This window comes from Halichoeres trimaculatus, unplaced genomic scaffold (assembly GCF_033239565.1).
Source record: "Halichoeres trimaculatus isolate MK-OKI-2021-1 unplaced genomic scaffold, fHalTri1.1 fHalTri1_scaffold_1, whole genome shotgun sequence".
Lineage (NCBI taxonomy): Eukaryota > Metazoa > Chordata > Actinopteri > Labriformes > Labridae > Halichoeres > Halichoeres trimaculatus.
The window spans coordinates 28,065,405-28,084,703 of record NW_027437179.1 but is presented as its reverse complement, the minus strand read 5'-3'; the positions used below and the strand labels follow the sequence as shown (position 1 = coordinate 28,084,703).

The window sequence follows — 19,299 nt, the reverse complement described above, 5'->3', positions numbered from 1 at the left end:
ACAGTGAAGAGGTCTACAGGGCAGCTTGGTCTTACATTTAAACTAAGATACTGAACAGAGACTCACATTTACCGTACACACATTCAAAGCACAGCTGTAAAACATCATTAAAACAACCAGCAAGCAAAAATTAATGAGCCTGTGTCGTGCTTTGGGTCAAAAAACAAGACTTTATTAATTAGCAGTGAAAGACTGGCCCTGATAAAAGTGTTTCCCCCTATTCTCAAAAAACAAACCAGCATAATCAGACAAAAGCGTGGAGCCACCAGAGAAAAAAGTTCCTTTTCACTGGTACTGGCAGCTTGCACCAGCTAGATTCTCATCTCTTTAAATGAGTGATTTCAATTATAAATGTTGGTGCAGTTCATGGAAATGCTTTCATATGTTTGGTTTTCTAAAAAAATAGTTAAGTGTTGGATAAAATGTGGCAAACACCAGATTAGACTTGAGCACCATATGCTGCCAGTGACGCTGCCAGCTGGAACCAGCTTAATGTGTGTGACAAGCTGTTGTAACATTTATTATTATAGCAGTTTGATAAATTCTGACACTTGACATTTTGAGTAGCTTAATTTTCCCCCCGCATATCTGAAATGAAGGTATTGATAGGCCTGTCTGATTGTGATATATCCCCAATGTGGATATAGGCTGTGAGACGATTAAGCCGCCTGCTGAAATCTCCAGGCCAGTAATGACAAATGATGTCAAATAAATCTTAACTCATAAAAATATGTTTTGGACTCCGTATCTTGAATTACTGTTCTAGCAGATCCCAGTGTAATTATTCACCACAATGCTTTTGTAGCTAACATGTTAGATTTGTTACATAAGAGTTTTATAAATATTTCTCCAATCCTAGGAGTTCAGAATATTCAAAGATGCCTCTTTTTTGTCTCTCGTCATTTGACTTTGTGCTAAATGCTGAGGTTAGCCTACTTAAGCAAGTAATAGGACATAGCCTATGTGGGTTTAGTGACAGTGACTAATACTGAGATATTATCAATAAGTGACAGCCTACAGTTAACGAGTCTTTTCACATGAACAACAAAACCACGCTCTCATGATTACACAATGCCCCTTTCCTTTGTAGAACATGGACTGAGTTCATCACTTTTATTCCAATCTTTTTATCCATCAACAGATTTAGTAGTGCAATTGGAATTTTCAGAAAAGCTTAGTTCGTTATGACTTAGAAACCCTTTGTGAAAAAACTTTGATACTCTAAAAATCACTATTTTCATTCTTCCAAAAATAAAGATCCATTTAAAGTGAAAAAAGGTGGTGTTAGATTGTTTTCACCTGACTCTGCAGTCTGTAGTTTGAATCTCAGCTAATTGGTTTCTTTAGCTTGGTGTGTATGCTCTTAGGTTCCCCATGCTCCCAGCCCAAATGAAGAGTCTCTCATTCATATTCTCCTCATTGGCCCCTGAAAACCTCATACCTGTTGACTCCTGGCCCAGCTCCGCTCAAATCAATAGTTAGTTTTTGTACTTAAGATAATTAAAAACTAGCATCAACACTGATTTTTTTATTATGTAAATCAATTATTATTATTATTATTATTATTATTATTATTATTATTATTGTTGTTGTTGTTGTTGTTGTTGTTGTTGTTGTTGTTGTTATTATTATTATTATTATTATTATAATTATTATTATTATTATGCACTATTGTAATTTCCCATGTAGAGTCACACTGTTATATCATTAATCTTTTTCACATGTTGGTGTTTGTAACTGCCCAGACTACATAATGCACAGACATGTTCTGTTGGAACCCCCCATTTGACGTTGTAACGTGTAGCAAGGGGTCTAAAAAATTGATAAAGATCAAAGAACAAGTTGTTACACAATGTGCTGAGTTTTTGACATTAAAGTTGCCATATCAAGGACCTTCATTTTCTGTGGATGCAAGTGAAATGGTGAAGCAGAAGGTGAAACAAAACAGTACAGAAGACAGCCCTGAATCCAACAACCAAAATGCCAAACACTGAGCATATTTTACAATGAATATTTTTGATCTTTGTCAGATGTTCTTAAGCATTATGCTCTAGCATCCAGCAAAATTAGAAGTCAAACAAGCAGAGACACAACCCAGCAGCATTGAGGTTAAAACATTGATTAGGATTGAAAACTTTTAGCTACAGTGCCATGACCGAGAAGAGTTGAATCAGACGTGGATCTGGTGAAATTAACCCATAAGCTGAGACCAGCTAATACTAAGGCTGTAGCCCTAGGGTCAGGAGTGGGGATGAGTACCAAATTAGGTACTTTTTTAGGTACCAACCGAATGCAATCAGTAGTACCAAGTATTGATTCACTTAAAATCAAAAGGTACCATGTTAAGGTATCTAAACTCATCCTTGTAACTGTGAGGGAGTAGAAGAGTCGGCAATATTCCATGCTAGACATAAACACAGCATTTCAAAATTATACATTGAAGAATGGATATGTTAAATTGAAAAAAAAAAAGATTTTATTATTAAAAAATTGGTATGTATTATTATATAAACAAACATAAAAGTACAGAAAATCGAGTACTGATACTGATTGCCAGGTACCAGGCATTGGTAACCTACCCTTTCAAATGTGGAAGGTACCCATCCCTAGTCAGGAGTCTTGTTTAGTTGTCATTTTTGTAAAGCTATTCCAACCTTAACCACACTTTTTAATTTCACCAAATACTTTAGTTTTTCCTTCTGCATTATTTTCAAACCAGGCAACAATAAATTAGCAGCTACATTATCATCAATGGGTTATTTAACCACTCAGTTTTCATTATATGCCGGCTACAGATGACGAACGCTGTCACTTGGCTGAAGGAGAGTTGACACAAAGTGCGACACATTAGGACAACGACACAAGATTGGACGAAAGAAAGGATGGAGATTGTGGAGATCGGAGGAAGACATGTACTTTCCATCAGATTGTGATGTGGCAGCTGCTGTACGTTTGAAATGCATTAGTGCTAATAGCTGTGCCATTAGGAAAGAGAGAGGCACTCTGTTGATGGGTTACCATGATGAAACCAGGGAGAGGGGAGCGACCAAGAGAGACACGGAGAGGGGAGAGAGAGGTGTAAGTGAGAATGCAAGCGAGTGAGGGGAGAAGGTAAAAAAGACGGTGGAAACGGGAAACAGAGATGGAGCCATCTTCCAGGCCATTTACTGCAATCATCACTCTCTAATCAATCAAGCCTTTCATCATAGGACAACACAATCTCTTCTTCTGCCTCTGCCTGTGTCTCTCTTCATCTCCACTCAGCCACCCACTCTCATACGTAACTGTGATGTTCGTGTGACCTCTTTCCTGCTCCTCATACATGTGCTCATCTGAAACTCTGTAATACCACTAACCTTCATGAAGCACACACGCGACGGCGTTCTCCTTCTCAGCGCTTACCCCATTAATTCTTCTCAGTCATTGTCTAGCAGTTCTTGGAATAATGAAAAGTCGATGTTCATGGTTGAAGCAAAATGTAGCCAGTATTTCAGCCTTGATCAGAACCCTAAAGTCAGACTAGCTTCTCTCAAAGGTGCATAGTGACCTTAAGTGCGAGGGGCACAAGCAAAAGTGGCAAGGGTTTGTTCACTTGACCAAGTTCGGCTCCTTTCATAATGCCTCTATTTGAGATAATTGGCCCTTCAGAGGAAATGAGTGAAAATCATTGTGGTGACTCTCAGCCCGGCCCTCGAAGCTACCGGCTCCATTAGCCACAGAATACATTAGTCTTAGGAGGGCTGCCTTTGACAGATTCAAATTTAGATTCTGGTAAAATAGATACAAATGAAGAGAAGCCTCACCCTGTTTTTTAATTTCTTCACACTTCTCTCTTAGCGTGTCAATCCTCAGTTATTTCTCTCAAATTAAAATGATGTCTTTCCTTTATTTTTCATCAGCTACTTAGCAAAAATCAGAAGAAGTCCAGCAACACTATTATAAACTCTTTTAAACAAACAGAGAATATGGCTCAAGGAATAGTTAACAAGAACTCAGTATTTTATCTCTATATTCACTGACTCCCATGTTTTTCTTATTTTGGCTTTTCTTTATTTCCCTAACATATCAGCCCCTTCTTTCAAAAGATAGATCCAGACCTTTAAAAGCCAAAAGCAGAAATAATAATATTTTTCTTTTCTGCAATCTTATGTCAGCACCACAAACACCAAAACTCAGAGATCTCCGTGGCTGAGGCCAGAGTGGTAGTTGGAAATACAGCGATGTAAGTGCACAGAGCTTATTTCAAACCTCGATAAGCATAGCCACAAGTTGTCTAATCACAAATAAACTGCTCCTATCTTCATTGTGAGCTTTTTTAGTTTTATATATATATATATATATATATATTTTTTTTTTAACTCCTCATGGCTGCTCAGAGACAGAGCGCTCGCAGCCTGCCGAGCACGTAATGGAACACATAAACAGTGTTATCAGTGAATCCTGAGCCATGCAACGGACTTCCATCTGCTCGCCACTGGAAGGGGAAGAAATGAGGAGGGGCTGTGTGGAGGGAAATTCCTGAACAGTATACACTTTGACAAAGCTTCCTCCATATCAGAAGTATCTGACAGCGAGAGTGCCTGAGTGGAAAGTTAACTCACTCACAGTGCGTTGCATCTGTAATGGATCTTTACACACAATACAGATCAAGCCCCATTGGATCGACTGATCAGTTTGTGTTAAATCAATGCAGACTGTAGCGTCTACCTCCTCTTGAACTCTTTTAATCTTCCATTCTCTTCTTTCCTGGTGCCTCCCCTCACTCTCCATCAGCTGATACTCTGCTCACAGCTTTTATCAAGTCTCTGGTTGCTGTGGTGACCCAACGGTTTGGTAATTTCAGCTTCTTGATTGCAGACGGCTGTAATTTGTTTAAGTGGTGCTCTCCAAGGTAGAAATGTCCTTTTCTTCCATTTTCCCCCTGCCTCTACTCCAGCGCCTTTCTCTAAATCACCCCGTGACTTTTTTTTCTGATCTCACCCGTAGTGTTTCGCTGCTGCTTCGAGAGAGACCTCTTGAAAACTCAGGCTGTCCTACACTTGAGTGGGGAGACTTATTGCAAAGTCTTGGGTGACTCAGAATAGCAGAAGCACTAAAGTATAGGAACGTTTCTTGAGAAACTCCAAGATAAAAAAAAAAAAAACAAGAGGATAAAAGTTCAGGTGTGTCAGTAAGCCTCTAGTCAGTAGGAGTATGACCAACTGTGATGAAGCGCTAGCCATGAGGGAGGGTTAAGAAAGTGGCCCCCATGTCTAAATCCCACCGATCGATCTCCCTGCCTCACAGGAGATGAGAATCAATAGTCAGTGAAATCCAGCGAGCCAAGCTGCAGACCTTGATTTTCCCATTTCAAAACATGGCCAACACCCATGAAATGTTATTTTAAAGGCCCTTCTGGTCAGGGCATGGTCTTTAGATAAAATGAAGTAAAAATGGACAGATGGCACTTCTGTATTTTTTATTTTTCATCATAGTGTCCAAAACAATAATGTGTAAAGTGTTGATTGAAAACAGAATTTGATAGCTCTCAGGTCATGCAAGCCCTTCAATTGATTATGAAAAAAGAGCAAATGGAGAATATCAAATGATGTAAATGCAAAAATGTTTCTCTTTTCTTTTTGAAAAAAAAAAATCTTTGCATATTATTATTTGTCTGACTAAACAATATCTCTTTTTTAAACAACACTTTGAATGTAAGGCAACCCAGGAGACCAGTCTCTGGAGCTCTGGAAGCCATCCAGTTGCAATACTTGCAAAATGTACTTTGTCATCTTACATCTTTATCTTCTTAAGTGTCTTTTTTCAATTTTTGCACAGATTTTTCATGTTTCTCTGAATCTTTTCCTTACTATCGACCATAGACTGTATAAAACGTGATGTAGTCTCCGAGACGTCACTCGTCCGTTTCTGAAACAGAAAATAAAGCACATCGGCCATAGTGGCCTTACTGGTAGTGGCAAGGGCTTCTTGTAAAGCTATAGGGCGCCTGTCGGTCACGTGACCCTGAGCTGTGCCTCTGATTGGGCAAGCTCCCGATCTTACTATTCTCTGAACGGCTAAGTTAGAAAAAAATTCACCCCCCATACAGTGTGTGCCGATAGTAAAATAAGCAACTCAGACAGGAGACATTTTTTCAACCAGGCTTCAAATAGGTTAATTTTCTGCTTTGAAAATGGCTTTTTTTGGCTTAATGTGTATGTGACTTCTGGTACTTCCTGAACCAGCCTCAAGCGGACACTCGAGAAACAGCAGATTTTAGCACTGTCGCATTGTCTCATATTCTTAGACCGGAGGTTGCCGCTTGCTATTGATAAATAGTCAATATCATTAAATTCTTTGCAAGCTTAATGCTCAGGCAAGTTTTACGCTCAGGCATACTACACAGGAAAAGCTGAACTATTTCCTTATCTAGTCTCTTTTTTTCCAGTAAGAAAGTGATTTAGCCTCTCTTGAGTGCCCTTTTAATACTTACTAACCCATCATAAATCAAAGTCTTAAGCTGGGTTTATTTTTCAGAAATTACAAAAGTTTTTCAGTGATCTATGGTCCTCATTGTCTCATCAGCTAATTGAGAAAGCAAAAAAAAAGCTTCATGTTTCCTGCCTCACTGTGCTGCAGGCTGTCTGGGCAGCCAGGGCATTATTGTGAGTGGTGACGGGCTTGTTTTGATGAGAGGAAAGTTTTAGTGTTTGCTTGCCGCATTCTGTCCCGGCTGTCCTTGGTGCCCGTCCGTAGATATCTTAAAGCTGGCTTCCTTTTGTCATTTGAATGTTCAAATCATTGTAAGGGACAGCAAGGCATCTGATGGAAATGATTACAGGGTCGGAAATAACAGGTTTCCTTTGGCTGGCGCTGATTGTTGATTGGCCACTCTCAGTCTGCATGTAAAGAGGAGGAGGTGGTGACTTTTCAGGACTCGATGGACTTGCAGTGGTGAAATGGCTGCAAAAAGCTCTATTCAGCCCTTCAGGAAAGATGGAACCTGGAAACATTTTGTGCAGATAAGTGGAGCTCCAGTGTCACACCAAGTTAAAGGGTGATTGGACAGGCAGGTCCAGGATGAATACTGGATTGTTTGTGATTGGTCACTCCGGATACAGATGCCATAGAAATGTTTTGACCAAGATAATTGCATTTCTTTTATCAAATCCCTGTGGAATCCCATGATAGTGTTAATATTGCCATGGTCTGTTTATCTTATTTGTCTTTATTTGGTGTTACAGCACCTCTTTCCTGCTTCCTCTCCGATGATCAGATTGGGGGCTTGTTTGGGAGGTGTTGGCATGCGTGTGTCATGTTGGATAGGCTTTTTATCTGGCACTGTGTCCATGCAGTGGGGTGATGCTATCAGCGTTAAAACCTGCTCCTCAATGGAGCCCTGTCAGCCAACAAAGGAGAGCAGCATTACCCAGAGTGCAGCAGGACAAAGCCTTCTTTTCTTATCGCAGGGTTGGAATATTCACAGAATGATTTGACTGCTTTTACCAAGGGGAAGTGTCAGGCTTTGAAAGAGACTGCAATGTAGGGATGGTAGAAAAAGAGGGAGGAAAGAGGAAGAATTCTGTGACCTGGAGGCTGTTTACAAAGAGAAATTTAAAGAGCAGAAATTGCAGATTCATGGGGAGAAATTGGGGCATGAAATGTAACACCCCTTATGTAACCTTTAGATAGTCTAATGTATTTTTAATTTTACAATAATCAAGTTTACACTCTTCCTCCTTCACTTGGCTCTCTATCTCTCGGGTTACTGTCCATCTTTAGAGGAGCCTTTGAAGTGAGAGTGCAGTTAGAGGAGGCTTGGTGCTCTGTGCGGAGAGGAGCAGGACACTGATGAGATGTGCATGAAGAATGTCATTCACTTTGCTGAATTTGCACTGTGTATTGGAGCTTTAATCTGGGGGCACATTTGTTTATTGGCATACAAATGAACATCTGCATGGAGCTATGCTTGGACGCCATGGTCTCAGCAGCTCCCTAATCGCTTAAAAGCCTGGAGATGCAGAGCATGCCAATGAGAGAGAGAAAGGAGGAGAGAAGCAGCCGCGCCCAAGGCCTCTGTCATGCACTCCTTTATCTGAGTTTCACTTTCACTCAGTGTTTCTCTCGCTTTCTTCTTTCTTCCAGGCCAACAGTTTAATTTCCAGTTGGCTGCGAGACTCTTTATTGACTTGGCATTATAAAGAGGCATTTTGGTGACCTTCAGTGGTTAAGACAACAGCCATATTTTTTAAAGCAGACACCTCAAACAACTTGTCAGCATTCATTTGTGAAGTGATGCGAAAGAGTAACAAATGGCGCACTCGCAGATAGAGGCACTCGGCAAATGAAATTATGAATATATAAACAAATCCTATGAGGGGAAGATGCAGAGACTCTTCAGAATTAGAGATTGGATTGATTCCCAGCTCGAGGACCTGGTTCCAAAAATGAACAGCATCTCAGCTTAACAAGTCTGCCGCTAAGTCATGAGTTCTTTGACGTTATTTACACCTCAAGTTGTTTACATCAAAACAGTAGTGCACAAACATATTTCAGTTGTCTGATAAAGTTTAGAATAAAGTTGCAAGCGAACAGGTGTTAAACTACACAGACCAGAAATCTGATGGTCAGGTTCTTGGTTCTGGTTCTTGGTTTTCTGGATGGCTGAATATGGAAAGAGGTTTGACTTTTGACTTCATTTCACCAGAGAAAAGATAGAATGAGTAAAACGTAATTTATGTTACACGAGTTTTGCATTTGAGACTGTAGCCTCTATGGTCAAACACATCAGTATTATGGATTAAATGAAACCAAAAAGCAGCACCTTCAAGTGTGGGTGGGTTGAAAAACTGTCCACTCCAGCAACTGTGACAACAGCTATGGCTGATACTGTGGAAATGCATCATCATCGTCCTCTACCGAAAGCAAAACTAGTAAGCAAGTAAAAACAACAGATTGCCTTCTCATCTTCCACCAAACACTAAAGCAGAAATTTAGCAATAAAAATCAATTGAAGTTATCAATTACAGAAGCTCTATGAAGATCTTATCATCAATAAAACTCATCCCACGAAGAATCAAGTACTACAAATGTGTTGAGATCAGGCTCATTCACTGATTCTCAACAGTTGTCCGTGACCAGTCACAGTTTAAAGTGAATAATTACAATTTTTATAATGTGCATTTCATAGCAGTTTTGATTCCATATTATTAAGACAGCAATTCTTGGTGGTATCTTAAGTTTGATTTCATCCACAAATTTTGGACGATTTGCACAGACACTTCAAAATGGTGCTGGGGCAGCAGAAAGATGCTACAGCAGCTGAACTTTGATATGCTGAAAGGGACAAACAAGCACAGGGTAAGACGTTAATTACCGAACTTTATTACAACAGTAACACATAATGTAGAGAGCCCTGGTTAAAATATTTTATTCCCATGTCAAAAAAAATATTTATGTGTTTTTGTGAAAACAATTAATCCTGAAATATAAAGCCAATGAGGAAGTGCTTAAACCTACAGCGTCTTTCAGCATCCACTTGAGGCTGACTGCAGAAGCATACTTCAAAAAAGTTAAAAAAAAAAAAAAAAGTTTCAGTTTTGGTGTGAATCGCTCATTTCACTAACTGCACACATCATAACAAGGGTAATTTTTTTATCTCGACACTTTTTTTTTAGTCAATTTTGGGGCTTTTCATGCCTTAAATGATAGAGGGGAGGACAGTGGATAGAGTGGGGAGCAACATGCGGGAAACAGGCCACAGGCTGTGCTCGAACCCAGGCGAGGCCAAACCTCATGGGGCGTGATCTCAACAGCTAAGCCATCTGGGCCCCTTAACTCAGCATTTTTGAAGTTACTAAATTCACAAGTTTTGCCCAATGAAGGGGGTGGCCATTTTGAGTGACAGGAACTTGTAGCTGTTAGCGAGGAGGCTAAGACCTGTCTCAACTCAGCTTCTGTACCTCCTGCTTGGTTGGTTGAAAGCTATGCTGAGTCAGCATTTTTCAGTATGGCGACTGCAAACAAAAGGCTTCAAAACTCAGCTTCAGGATCCAATAGGGTCAGGTTACCATGGCTTCTTCTGTGAATCATATCCTCTGTGGTTTTACCCTTTTTGATCACTTCTCTGTATTCACATCTCGAGTTGTGCTGTCATTTGAAGATGATTTAAGACTTTTGCTTTTTTTTCCACTGTGTTGTTAGATTTTTCATATGGTTGTGTTCACCCCCACCTCTTCACTTAAAAAAATAGATTGAGTTATATCTAAGAATTATTACCATCAGAAAGGAGGGGTTAGTTTTAGTTTGGTTGTGTCATATTTTATTAGTTTTAGGTTGTTGCATTCTAGAGAGGGGCATTTTGATTTTCAATAACATTTCTGCTTCCTGGACATGTTGACTGCTTAAACTTCTTTTTAATCCAAAGCACATTGTAAGTTAATTAAAAAAGAAAATGTGTCCTGTCTTTTCAAATATGTATCTGTTCATCCAAAGTTATGGATTAAATTTTAGGTTCTCTGAATAAAAAAGTCTCACACAAAGAACAAAAGTTCATGTTTTATTCACAGGCATGGACCCCTGCAACTCAGGATCAAGGCAGTTAAAGAGATTTAAGATCTCTGACAATTTTCTACACATCTCGGATTAACTTACCGCCCATAAAAGGCATATTTCATGAGCTCACGTTTTGGCACCTGTTCAAACATGCAGGTCATATGAACTGAGAACAAGACCTGAACAAATTAGTCTCTGATAACTTCATGTGATTTCATTTTGTCGCCTGTCCTTTCTGCATGGATGCCCTTGTGCATATATTTCCTTTACATTTCATTCTCCACATGAAATTGGATGTCAGTCATCTCTCACTTAACCTACATGAATCGTAGTGTGTGTTTGTGTGTGTATGTGTGTGTGCACCCGCAGTAGAGTCTGGATAGTGGTGAGCCTTAAGTTTGTCAGAGGTTTCACAAGCTAATACGTCCGGTGTTCATCTAGTGCGAACGTCTTGAGTTTCACACTGTTTGACACCTTGAGATGGGATATAAGGATGCTGTGGAATTAGAGAGATGGAGGGAGAGATAGGTGGAGACAAGAGAGGAGATTGGAGTGGAGGAGATAAGAACAGGAGTCAGAATTTATAGCTCCGTAACTGCTTTGTATCAAACTTTACGTGAGCGGCCAAATCAAATTGTTTGGTTTTCACCTCCTCTAGTCTGGATGCATTTTTTCAGACAGTGTGTTCTGGTGTGTGTGTGTGTGTGTGTGTGTGTGTGTGTGTGTGTGTCTTATGGGCTGATGTGCTTTGGTTAATGAAGAGCAGTAAATGAAATCCTTTATTGTGTTTGATATAATGTCAGCTTCCATTAGGGAAACTGGTGCTACGAATGATTGCTAGACTATTAGGGCTAGGAGAGGAGTGTGTGTGTGTTTGTGTGTGCGTGCGTGTGTGTCTTCACACTTGTGTGCACACCCTAGGGCACGGCAGAGGCACAGAGTGTGTTCTGTAATTATAAAATCATTAGCAGGTGTCCAGAGGAGATATGAATATGACTGTAATCTGTCCCCACCCATGATGGAGCGCTTGTCACACACTCAAATGTCAACCTGTCTCAGGCAGCCCGCTGAGGGAGCTCATAGATTCAAATTCAAAAGATTCAGTCCCAGTGATCACACTCAGTCATCACATGTAGCCCTACATTTGACAGCCTTTATGTGCCATACATTTTTCAATTGTACCCAATGCTCTCCTGAACAAATCACCCGTCAAGGTGCTCTTCACTCACAGCGGAGTCTAGTTTTTAAGGCCCTGAGCATCTCTCAGACCGAGGTTTTGAAGTTGAAATGTGTCTGACATTAAAATAACACGCAGCACACGCCAATGACAATCAAACAAGCATGCATAAAAACACCTCCACAATCAGACTGAGTGACAGGCGCACAGACAAACAAAAGACAGGCAGCCATGTATCTGGTCAGACATAAAAATGAGCAGACATTGTAGCCCCGGCGAGGAGACAAAGTCACATTGTGATCAGGAGCTGAGGGGCGGTTTCTATAGCAACCGTAGGCATCTAACCTACGCGCTGCTGCTTTTGCTGAAATCTGAAATTGGCGAGAGGAGGCTGGCACTGAGGATGGAGAGATTGGGAGAGATGAAGATAAGGCAGGGCAGGTTGGAAGAGGAGGAGGAGGAGGAGAGTAGGGGCAAAGGGAGGAGAGGAGGGGGAGAGGAAGCAGATTGAGATAAGAGTGAGGACAGGGAAGGAGGGGAGGAGATGAGCTCAGTGAAGATTGATGTAAGGGAGGGGCTGGAGATCATCACCTGACCTCGGTGTTTGTCTCCTGTTTGGAATTTGTTGGTCCACTCAGCATGATAGATTTAATTTACTGATAGCACTTTGTGTCAGTGGGACTTTCTTCCACTTTGTGTGTCTCTTTATGTGAGTGTGCGCGCTCAGCCTCGTAACCCAGCTCTCTGTATGCACATTTATAGTGCATTAGTATTAGTATCATATTAGTACCATTATACATGTGTTTGTGCTCTGACTGTGCATTAGAAGGGTGCACAGGGCTGAGCAGAGATGGGTCTGGGATAATTGCTGGTGCTGTGCTCTATCAGATGTGTGTTTAACCCAGACCCTGAGCCCACTGAGATCTGTGACCAGCCGCAGCAGATGGCAGTGCCACCCTAGGGGTCATAGCAGACACATGCACATGGAGCCACCTCCTGTGTGTCTGTGTGGAGTGTGTCAGTGTGTGTGGTTGAAGGTAGATGTTGAAATGAGAGGCTTCAAGTACTCATTCAAAGGTAATTGGATGTTTCGTTTTCATCATATAGCAAACATTAAAGCTCAGTATAAATAAGTTCAAGTACAGCTCATTTGTAGTGTCACCTAAAGCAGGAGCTGACCATACTCTCATAGCTGCCATTTTCCACTGATATCGCGCTCCAGAATGCATTGTTAAACTTATTTGTTCGATGCTGTAGGTCTTATAGACCTGATAGGATCTGATTGTTAAAATCATCTCAGATCAGCCTTGTCTATTAGCAGTTGTCAGCCTTTAGTTTTACAGGGGAAAAAAACAACATATTGCAGATTTTACAAACTTCATTGCTAACTTTTCCATTGCCTACTAATTTATGCATTTCCTATCTTTTCTTACACCTCATGCAAAAGTGAAATTAGTATTCAGTCATGGTTGGCAAGTAGGCGGGAGAACGGCAACACTAGCTGTTTCACGGCACAATGAGGACTTTAATATTGATATAGAAATAGTCTATATTTGCCTCTTCATTTGCCATTCATGTCATTCATTTCAGTTTAAACTGAGATTATTGGCACCAATGTTATTTATTTCTAAATGCTATTTTGATAAGTGGTTGAGTTGGATGTTCCTGGGAGATTTTTGGCACGCAGACCCAAAGACATAGACCCATGATGACACGATGCAAGTAGGCAAAGTTTAGTAGGGAGATTTGAATTGATCAAGTGAGAAGCAAGATCCATAATTTTTCCTGAAGAGAAAGATTTCTTGGATCTATTTTTTAGCAACAGCAGACACTGAAGCTGGACTGACAAAAACAAAAAAGACACAAGAAAGCTTGATGGAGGAGTGATAGAGCTCGGGCTGTTTCTAATCATGAGCTGGGAGGATTTCCTATCGTCACACATTTCAGAGCTCTGGGCTGTGAAAAACACGAAATGGAGTACCAAACTATGGTACGGATTGAGTTTTATCAAATTTGTTGTCATGTCTCAGGCAACAGCACCATACAACAATATATTACCTCGTCACTTTGTATCCCAAAAGAAAAGTTTTCTTGAACAAAAAAAATATATTGTTAAAAAGACTCAACGCCCCATTCATTTGCTTCCGAAACAAATGTATGTCTTGGAGTCACATATTTAGGACAGTGGGTAAAAGTGCTTATGGGAACCAGAGTCTTTATCCAGGAAAAACATGACTGAATGGCCAAAGATGTAACTGCAAAAAATGCCAAACAGATAGTCCTCACAATGCCTTTAATTAAAAATATATACATACATATCCATCCATCCTTGCTAGTAATAAAAAAATATATACAATTCAAGTAAAGGAGGAGCTTTTTGTGCAAAAACTCTGTATAATCTTAACTCTTGATGGACAAATTCCCCACACCCAATTCTTCGACTGGTGATTTCCTGCCAGCCTTCGAATAACATAACATTTCTGTAAGAAGAGTCTTTTAAGTCATGTCCACTTACATATAAAAAGACATTTGGCTTTAGTATTTTTGTTACGTCTTATAGATGGAATTTTGTATTCTTTAACACTGTAGGCTGCTAAAAATTCAAGGGTGTCTCCATATCTTCAATTTTTTAAAACCATTCAGTGCTATTAATTTCATGCTTGTAAAAGCTAAACAGAGACAACAAAGGAAAAAAGACAGTAACACAAGGAGACATCATGTGGTATTAATACTTTTTTCATACTGCTTCAAAGGATTTAGTGTACATGGCTATTACTGAATGTACAGGGTGCGGGTTTAGCAAGAGTAAGTGATGTGTACTGTGTAAACAGTGAGGTAAACACAGCTGTCCAGCTGTGCAAACAGACATGATGCCATAACAGAAGGCCGACAAATAAGAGGAGAAAAACACGGAATGACTCAGAAAAGCTCTGAGCTGTTCGAGCCACTAAAACAGCTTCAGCTCTGCTTTGAATGTACCAGACTGTAAATGATTTGGACAAAAGATCATCGTTTTATTACGCTGGATCAGAGTGCTGTCCACACAGTTCACCTGGGTTCAAATGCATTGATTGCAAATGTTGTGGAGAGTATCTCATGCCGTATTCATGCTCATCAAACTGTATTCTGACCCTGTGTGCCTTACATTTACTACACGTAGGTGTTCACAGAAATGAAAAACGGTGAAACAGAATAGGTACGAAATGAAGTAGCTTTGGTGAGAGCAACAAATCTGAGCTACAGTGTTGGACCTGCTCTCTTCAGTCATGTGAGGGATGTGTTTTTTCGTTCTGAGGCTTTCATTTGTATGAGATCTGCTGCTGGATGGTGTCCCCTGGGTGAAAGGAACCAAGTGTTTATTTACAGGAAGCAGTCCTGAATAATGAGTTGTAATGCTGCAGCAGTGAGAGTAAAGACTTTAGAAGCGAGGGGACCAGTCTAAGCAGGACTGGGCTTCAGATCAATCCTGCTGGCAGACACAACAACACTGTTGCTCTGCTACAGTCTCTCTCCCCCCTTCTCTTTTCTCTCTGCAGAGGCATGGGCTATTTTTAGCCCCGGCAGCTCTTTCCCCTCTGCACCCACCACAACCACCATCACTGCCACCCATCTCTCTCCTCTCAATACATCCCTTCACATCGCCCCGACCTCAGCCTCCATTCTAACCCTTCAACTTAACCCAGTGCACTTCCCGAACGATCCACTCTGATCCCTCCACTCAGCTCCTTTCCTCCTGTCCTCACGCCTCATCTCTGTCAGAGCTGTGGAGGCAGAAAGGGGGTGTTGGTTAAGTTGAGGAGACATATCAGGGGGGTTAGATTGTTCTCATCCTGTATCTTGTCCACACTCATTACCCAAAGACACAAGCTGTGTCCAGGGCTGGTCTGCACCATGTTTGATGTCAGTGTGAGTTTTGATCATGCTGTGTTTCTTTTGTGGATTGTTAGGGACTGAGCCGAGCTGATGACTGACTCTCTGATTAGCACTGGAGGCTAGCCAAGACCTCGGTCGTGGTGTGTGGAGAGGCTCTCAAGCCTAAGGGAGCTAAAAGAGGGAGATGGAGCCTGACAAAGGAGGAGGGAGAAAGAGAAGACTTGTGTGGATAGGTGTGAGTGTATTTGACACAAGCTGAGGCAGCAGGAGAAAAAAGGGAAACAAGTTGAGAGAGAATAAGTCAGAGTGGGTAAACAGTGTTTCAAGACTCCCTTTACCTGTACAGTCGACGCTTTTTCTCTGTTCCCCTTCATCGGACCATGACCAGTGCTCCTCCAGCAAAGGCGAAACAGTCGCTGTTCTGCCCTTGAGAGCGCGTCCTCAGCCAGCCTTCTCATGATGATGAGGCAGACCCCCACGACCGCTGCTCACTGCATGCGGCCCTTACCCGCCCTCACGCCTGCCTCTACGGGAGATAAGGACTCTGGTGCAGAGGAGGAGAGGAGGGCAGAGGAGGCAGGAAGAAAGCAAGTGTGGGGTCTTTGCTCAGGGCGGGGAGGAGAGACGCTCGGTGGTTTAAGCCTGAATCAGGATTCAGCTTGTCACTAAACTTGAGTTGGTAATTAAAGCGGATAGTGCAACACAATTGCATAAATTTACATTCTTTTCCTTTTTTCTGTTTCCTCTTTTCTTCCTGTGAGAGCTCTTTTCCTAGAAACAAAACACAGCCAGCCGAGGTTGATAAGACTCCCAGAGAGACTAATATTTCGAGTTGATTCTTCTTTTACTGCACAAACCACTTTATTTCATTTCATACCACACTGCCACACACACGTACATTATTTAACAATCGCCGCAACACAGTCAAAATGTTCCTACAGTGTTTTGAACATGTTTGAACATGTGCCACATGCATTGCATCTGATTAACAAAAGCATCTGTCCAGATGCGTTACATCCTTCGATTTCTCTTACAGCTCTCCGCTCGCCTTCTCATAACTGTCACTCCACATCACACTACTCCTCCTGTGTTCTGTGATGCTGATTATATTCTCATGCTGAACGGTGTGATGGAATATAACCATGACTCTCTCTAGCTAACCACTGCGAGGAGTCGGGGCTGATATAGACGCTGCTATATCTTCTCTCATCACCTGTCTTTTCACTCTTCTCTTCTGCACAGGAGAATGCCATTTCATACTACGATTCCAAAGCGGATTCAGACTATGTGAGTACAGAACGGACTGCCTTACCCCGCTCCCCAGTCTGCCTGCCTTAAAACCCCCAAAATCTACCCAATCCCCATCCTTATCCCTGTCCTGCAAGTCCAACCCAACCCCGCCCTCCCCTTCCCTTCTCCTGGCCTCCTCGGTGTCGATGCTCCCCCTCCTACGGTCGCAGGCCCCTGGGCTGTCTGTGTGTGTTAGTGAGGTGACACTGCTTCATGGTGAGTCGGTGTGACAGAGCAGGGACAGGCCGACGTGCATGTGACAGTGACTTCAGCTGTCCTCCCCCAGTCCAGCATCCAGAGTTCCTCCCTCCCTCCTTCTGACCCCACTATCTGCTGATCTGAACTGCAGGGTTGTTACACCTCTACGTCTATCGAGACATAACAATACAGGAATGAGGTAACACTTTACTTGAGAGGTCCGCATATTTTATCACACTTAGGTAATAATTACTCAAAGTTTTTTTCTTGTTTCTTTGAAATTACCCCCAAAATTTCATGAGAATTCCGTGAAAATTTGCGCATAACTTCTGGCCAGATTCTGTTTTGCAGTGCGACTGTACTCGCAGTGTCTGTTATAATCAGGTAAGGCCAATTTATAACCCCACTCTTGGTGAATATCACATCTGAAGCCTTTCGGTTGTATCATGTAAAACATTATAGGCCTAATCATAAAGGTATGTCGTTTTGCATGTGATCTCAATTATGCATATCAACAAACTCAATATTAAAGAACTTGGTGAAATTAAATAACAAATAGATAATTATCAGCTGTTTCTTGGGAAATTGAATTGTTTACTTAACTTTTCAAAGGTAATTATCAGAGGAAACAATGAACCTAACTTCTGTATTCAAGAACTAAGCAGCTGCTCCTCTGGAAATAGCAGAAACATTGGGATACCTCTAAAAACATTTTGTGGTGGGTTGTGATTTAATTTCAGATACATTTTTTGCTAATCGTCACCTTCTTACCTTGCAATTTGGAATAAATATCAAAGAAACCGGAAAAAACAGTAACCTACCGATGTGATTTGCGACAATACATTTTGACATTATTTTAAAGAAGTTATGTGCTAATTTCAAAGAAATAAGAAAAACTTTGTCTAATTATTGCCAAACTGTGATGAAAATTGCGAATCTCGAAAGTAAAGTGTTAACCAGGAATGATTTCACACCCACCTACACCAGGACATCTTTACTAAGTGTGTCATTTATATTAAAGAACATGAATGGCACTCAAAGTAAAACCTGCAGGCTCCCAGTAACACACACTCCCACAGAAAGACTCTCTGGTGTCACCGTGCAGCTGCCTTTGGCCTCTCCTGAGGGTAGGTCACACTCTAAGCTCGTGCCCACTGATTGATTCAGTTTCAAGGAAGAGTGCAAGAATCCGTGCTGGATCGCCAAAGCACAAAAGACGAGGATAGGGTGAGATACAGAGAGAGGAAGAGAGAGCGCGAGGTGGAGGAGCAATAAATCACAGTGTGATTTTCTCTTTGTGCACGCCACTCGTGTGATTAATGACACAGCGCTTTAGGGCCTGTCAGCACATCTAATTGGAGGACATCAGTCATCATTAACATGGGATGCTGAGGCCGAGCGGGTGACACACCCCTGACCCCCACTTCTCCAACCCCACACCACCCAAAGACAGCAGCAGAGGTCAGGCAAAGGTCATTTGTCATCCCTGGAACCCTAACAGTCACCCACCAGTGCTCCTGTCTGAATCTTTATTCCCCCTAAGGTGACCCTTTAGAATAAGGCTCTACCGCTGCATTAAAGAGCCTGTACTATAGCAGAGATACAATTCAGATTAAACAAAGGTAAGTGATCAATGAGCTCTCTTATCCAAACTTTGTCTTCTCTGTTCCCTGTCCTTTATTCCATACCCTGTTCATTTCCTCCCTGTCTATTGACTGCTCAACGTAAAGATAAAATTTGATCCTTTTTGTGTTGATTTCTTTATGAAAGCAGGTTTTTACAGACTTTTTTAATGTTTCTTTACAATTTCTTGGACTTGACATTTTGATAAATACACGGTCATCATAACGTATTACAAGAAGAACTGGATTCTAATACACCCACTTATTCTGTTTTATTTGTGGAGGGACCAGGGGTATGAAAGACAAGAACGTTGCTATTCTATGAATTGCGCCAGCTTAAGCTTCAGGCCACACATTACATTAGACATCATGAACACAAAGCATAACACACACATACACAAATTTAAATCTAAATGAAGGAATTAAAATGTGTAAATAAATATAGAAAAGAAAATATATGCCTTAGACTATTAAAAATAACACTAATGTTGAATGAATTAATATCAAATTCCAAAAAGGTACGCTCCTGTATTTCACAGTTTATATCAATAAAAGCACCTTCTACTGATGAAGTGGTATAACTTTTTTCTTTGCTGATTTTCTTTG

At 41.1% G+C, this 19,299-nt stretch overlaps 1 protein-coding gene across 3 annotated transcripts in view; it reads left to right on the top strand.

The window, feature by feature from the left end:
- The window catches only part of cacna2d2a (calcium channel, voltage-dependent, alpha 2/delta subunit 2a), a 182,922-nt gene that overhangs the window by 99,587 nt on the left and 64,036 nt on the right, over positions 1 to 19,299 (top strand). For 2 of the 3 annotated variants that reach the window (XM_074669987.1, XM_074669978.1), the window contains exon 5: positions 16,826 to 16,870. The exons of the other annotated variant lie outside the window; for it this stretch is intronic. In XM_074669987.1, coding sequence (XP_074526088.1) covers positions 16,826 to 16,870 — 45 coding nt within the window. The remainder of the gene's footprint in view (positions 1 to 16,825; positions 16,871 to 19,299) is intronic. 3 annotated transcript variants of the gene reach the window in all.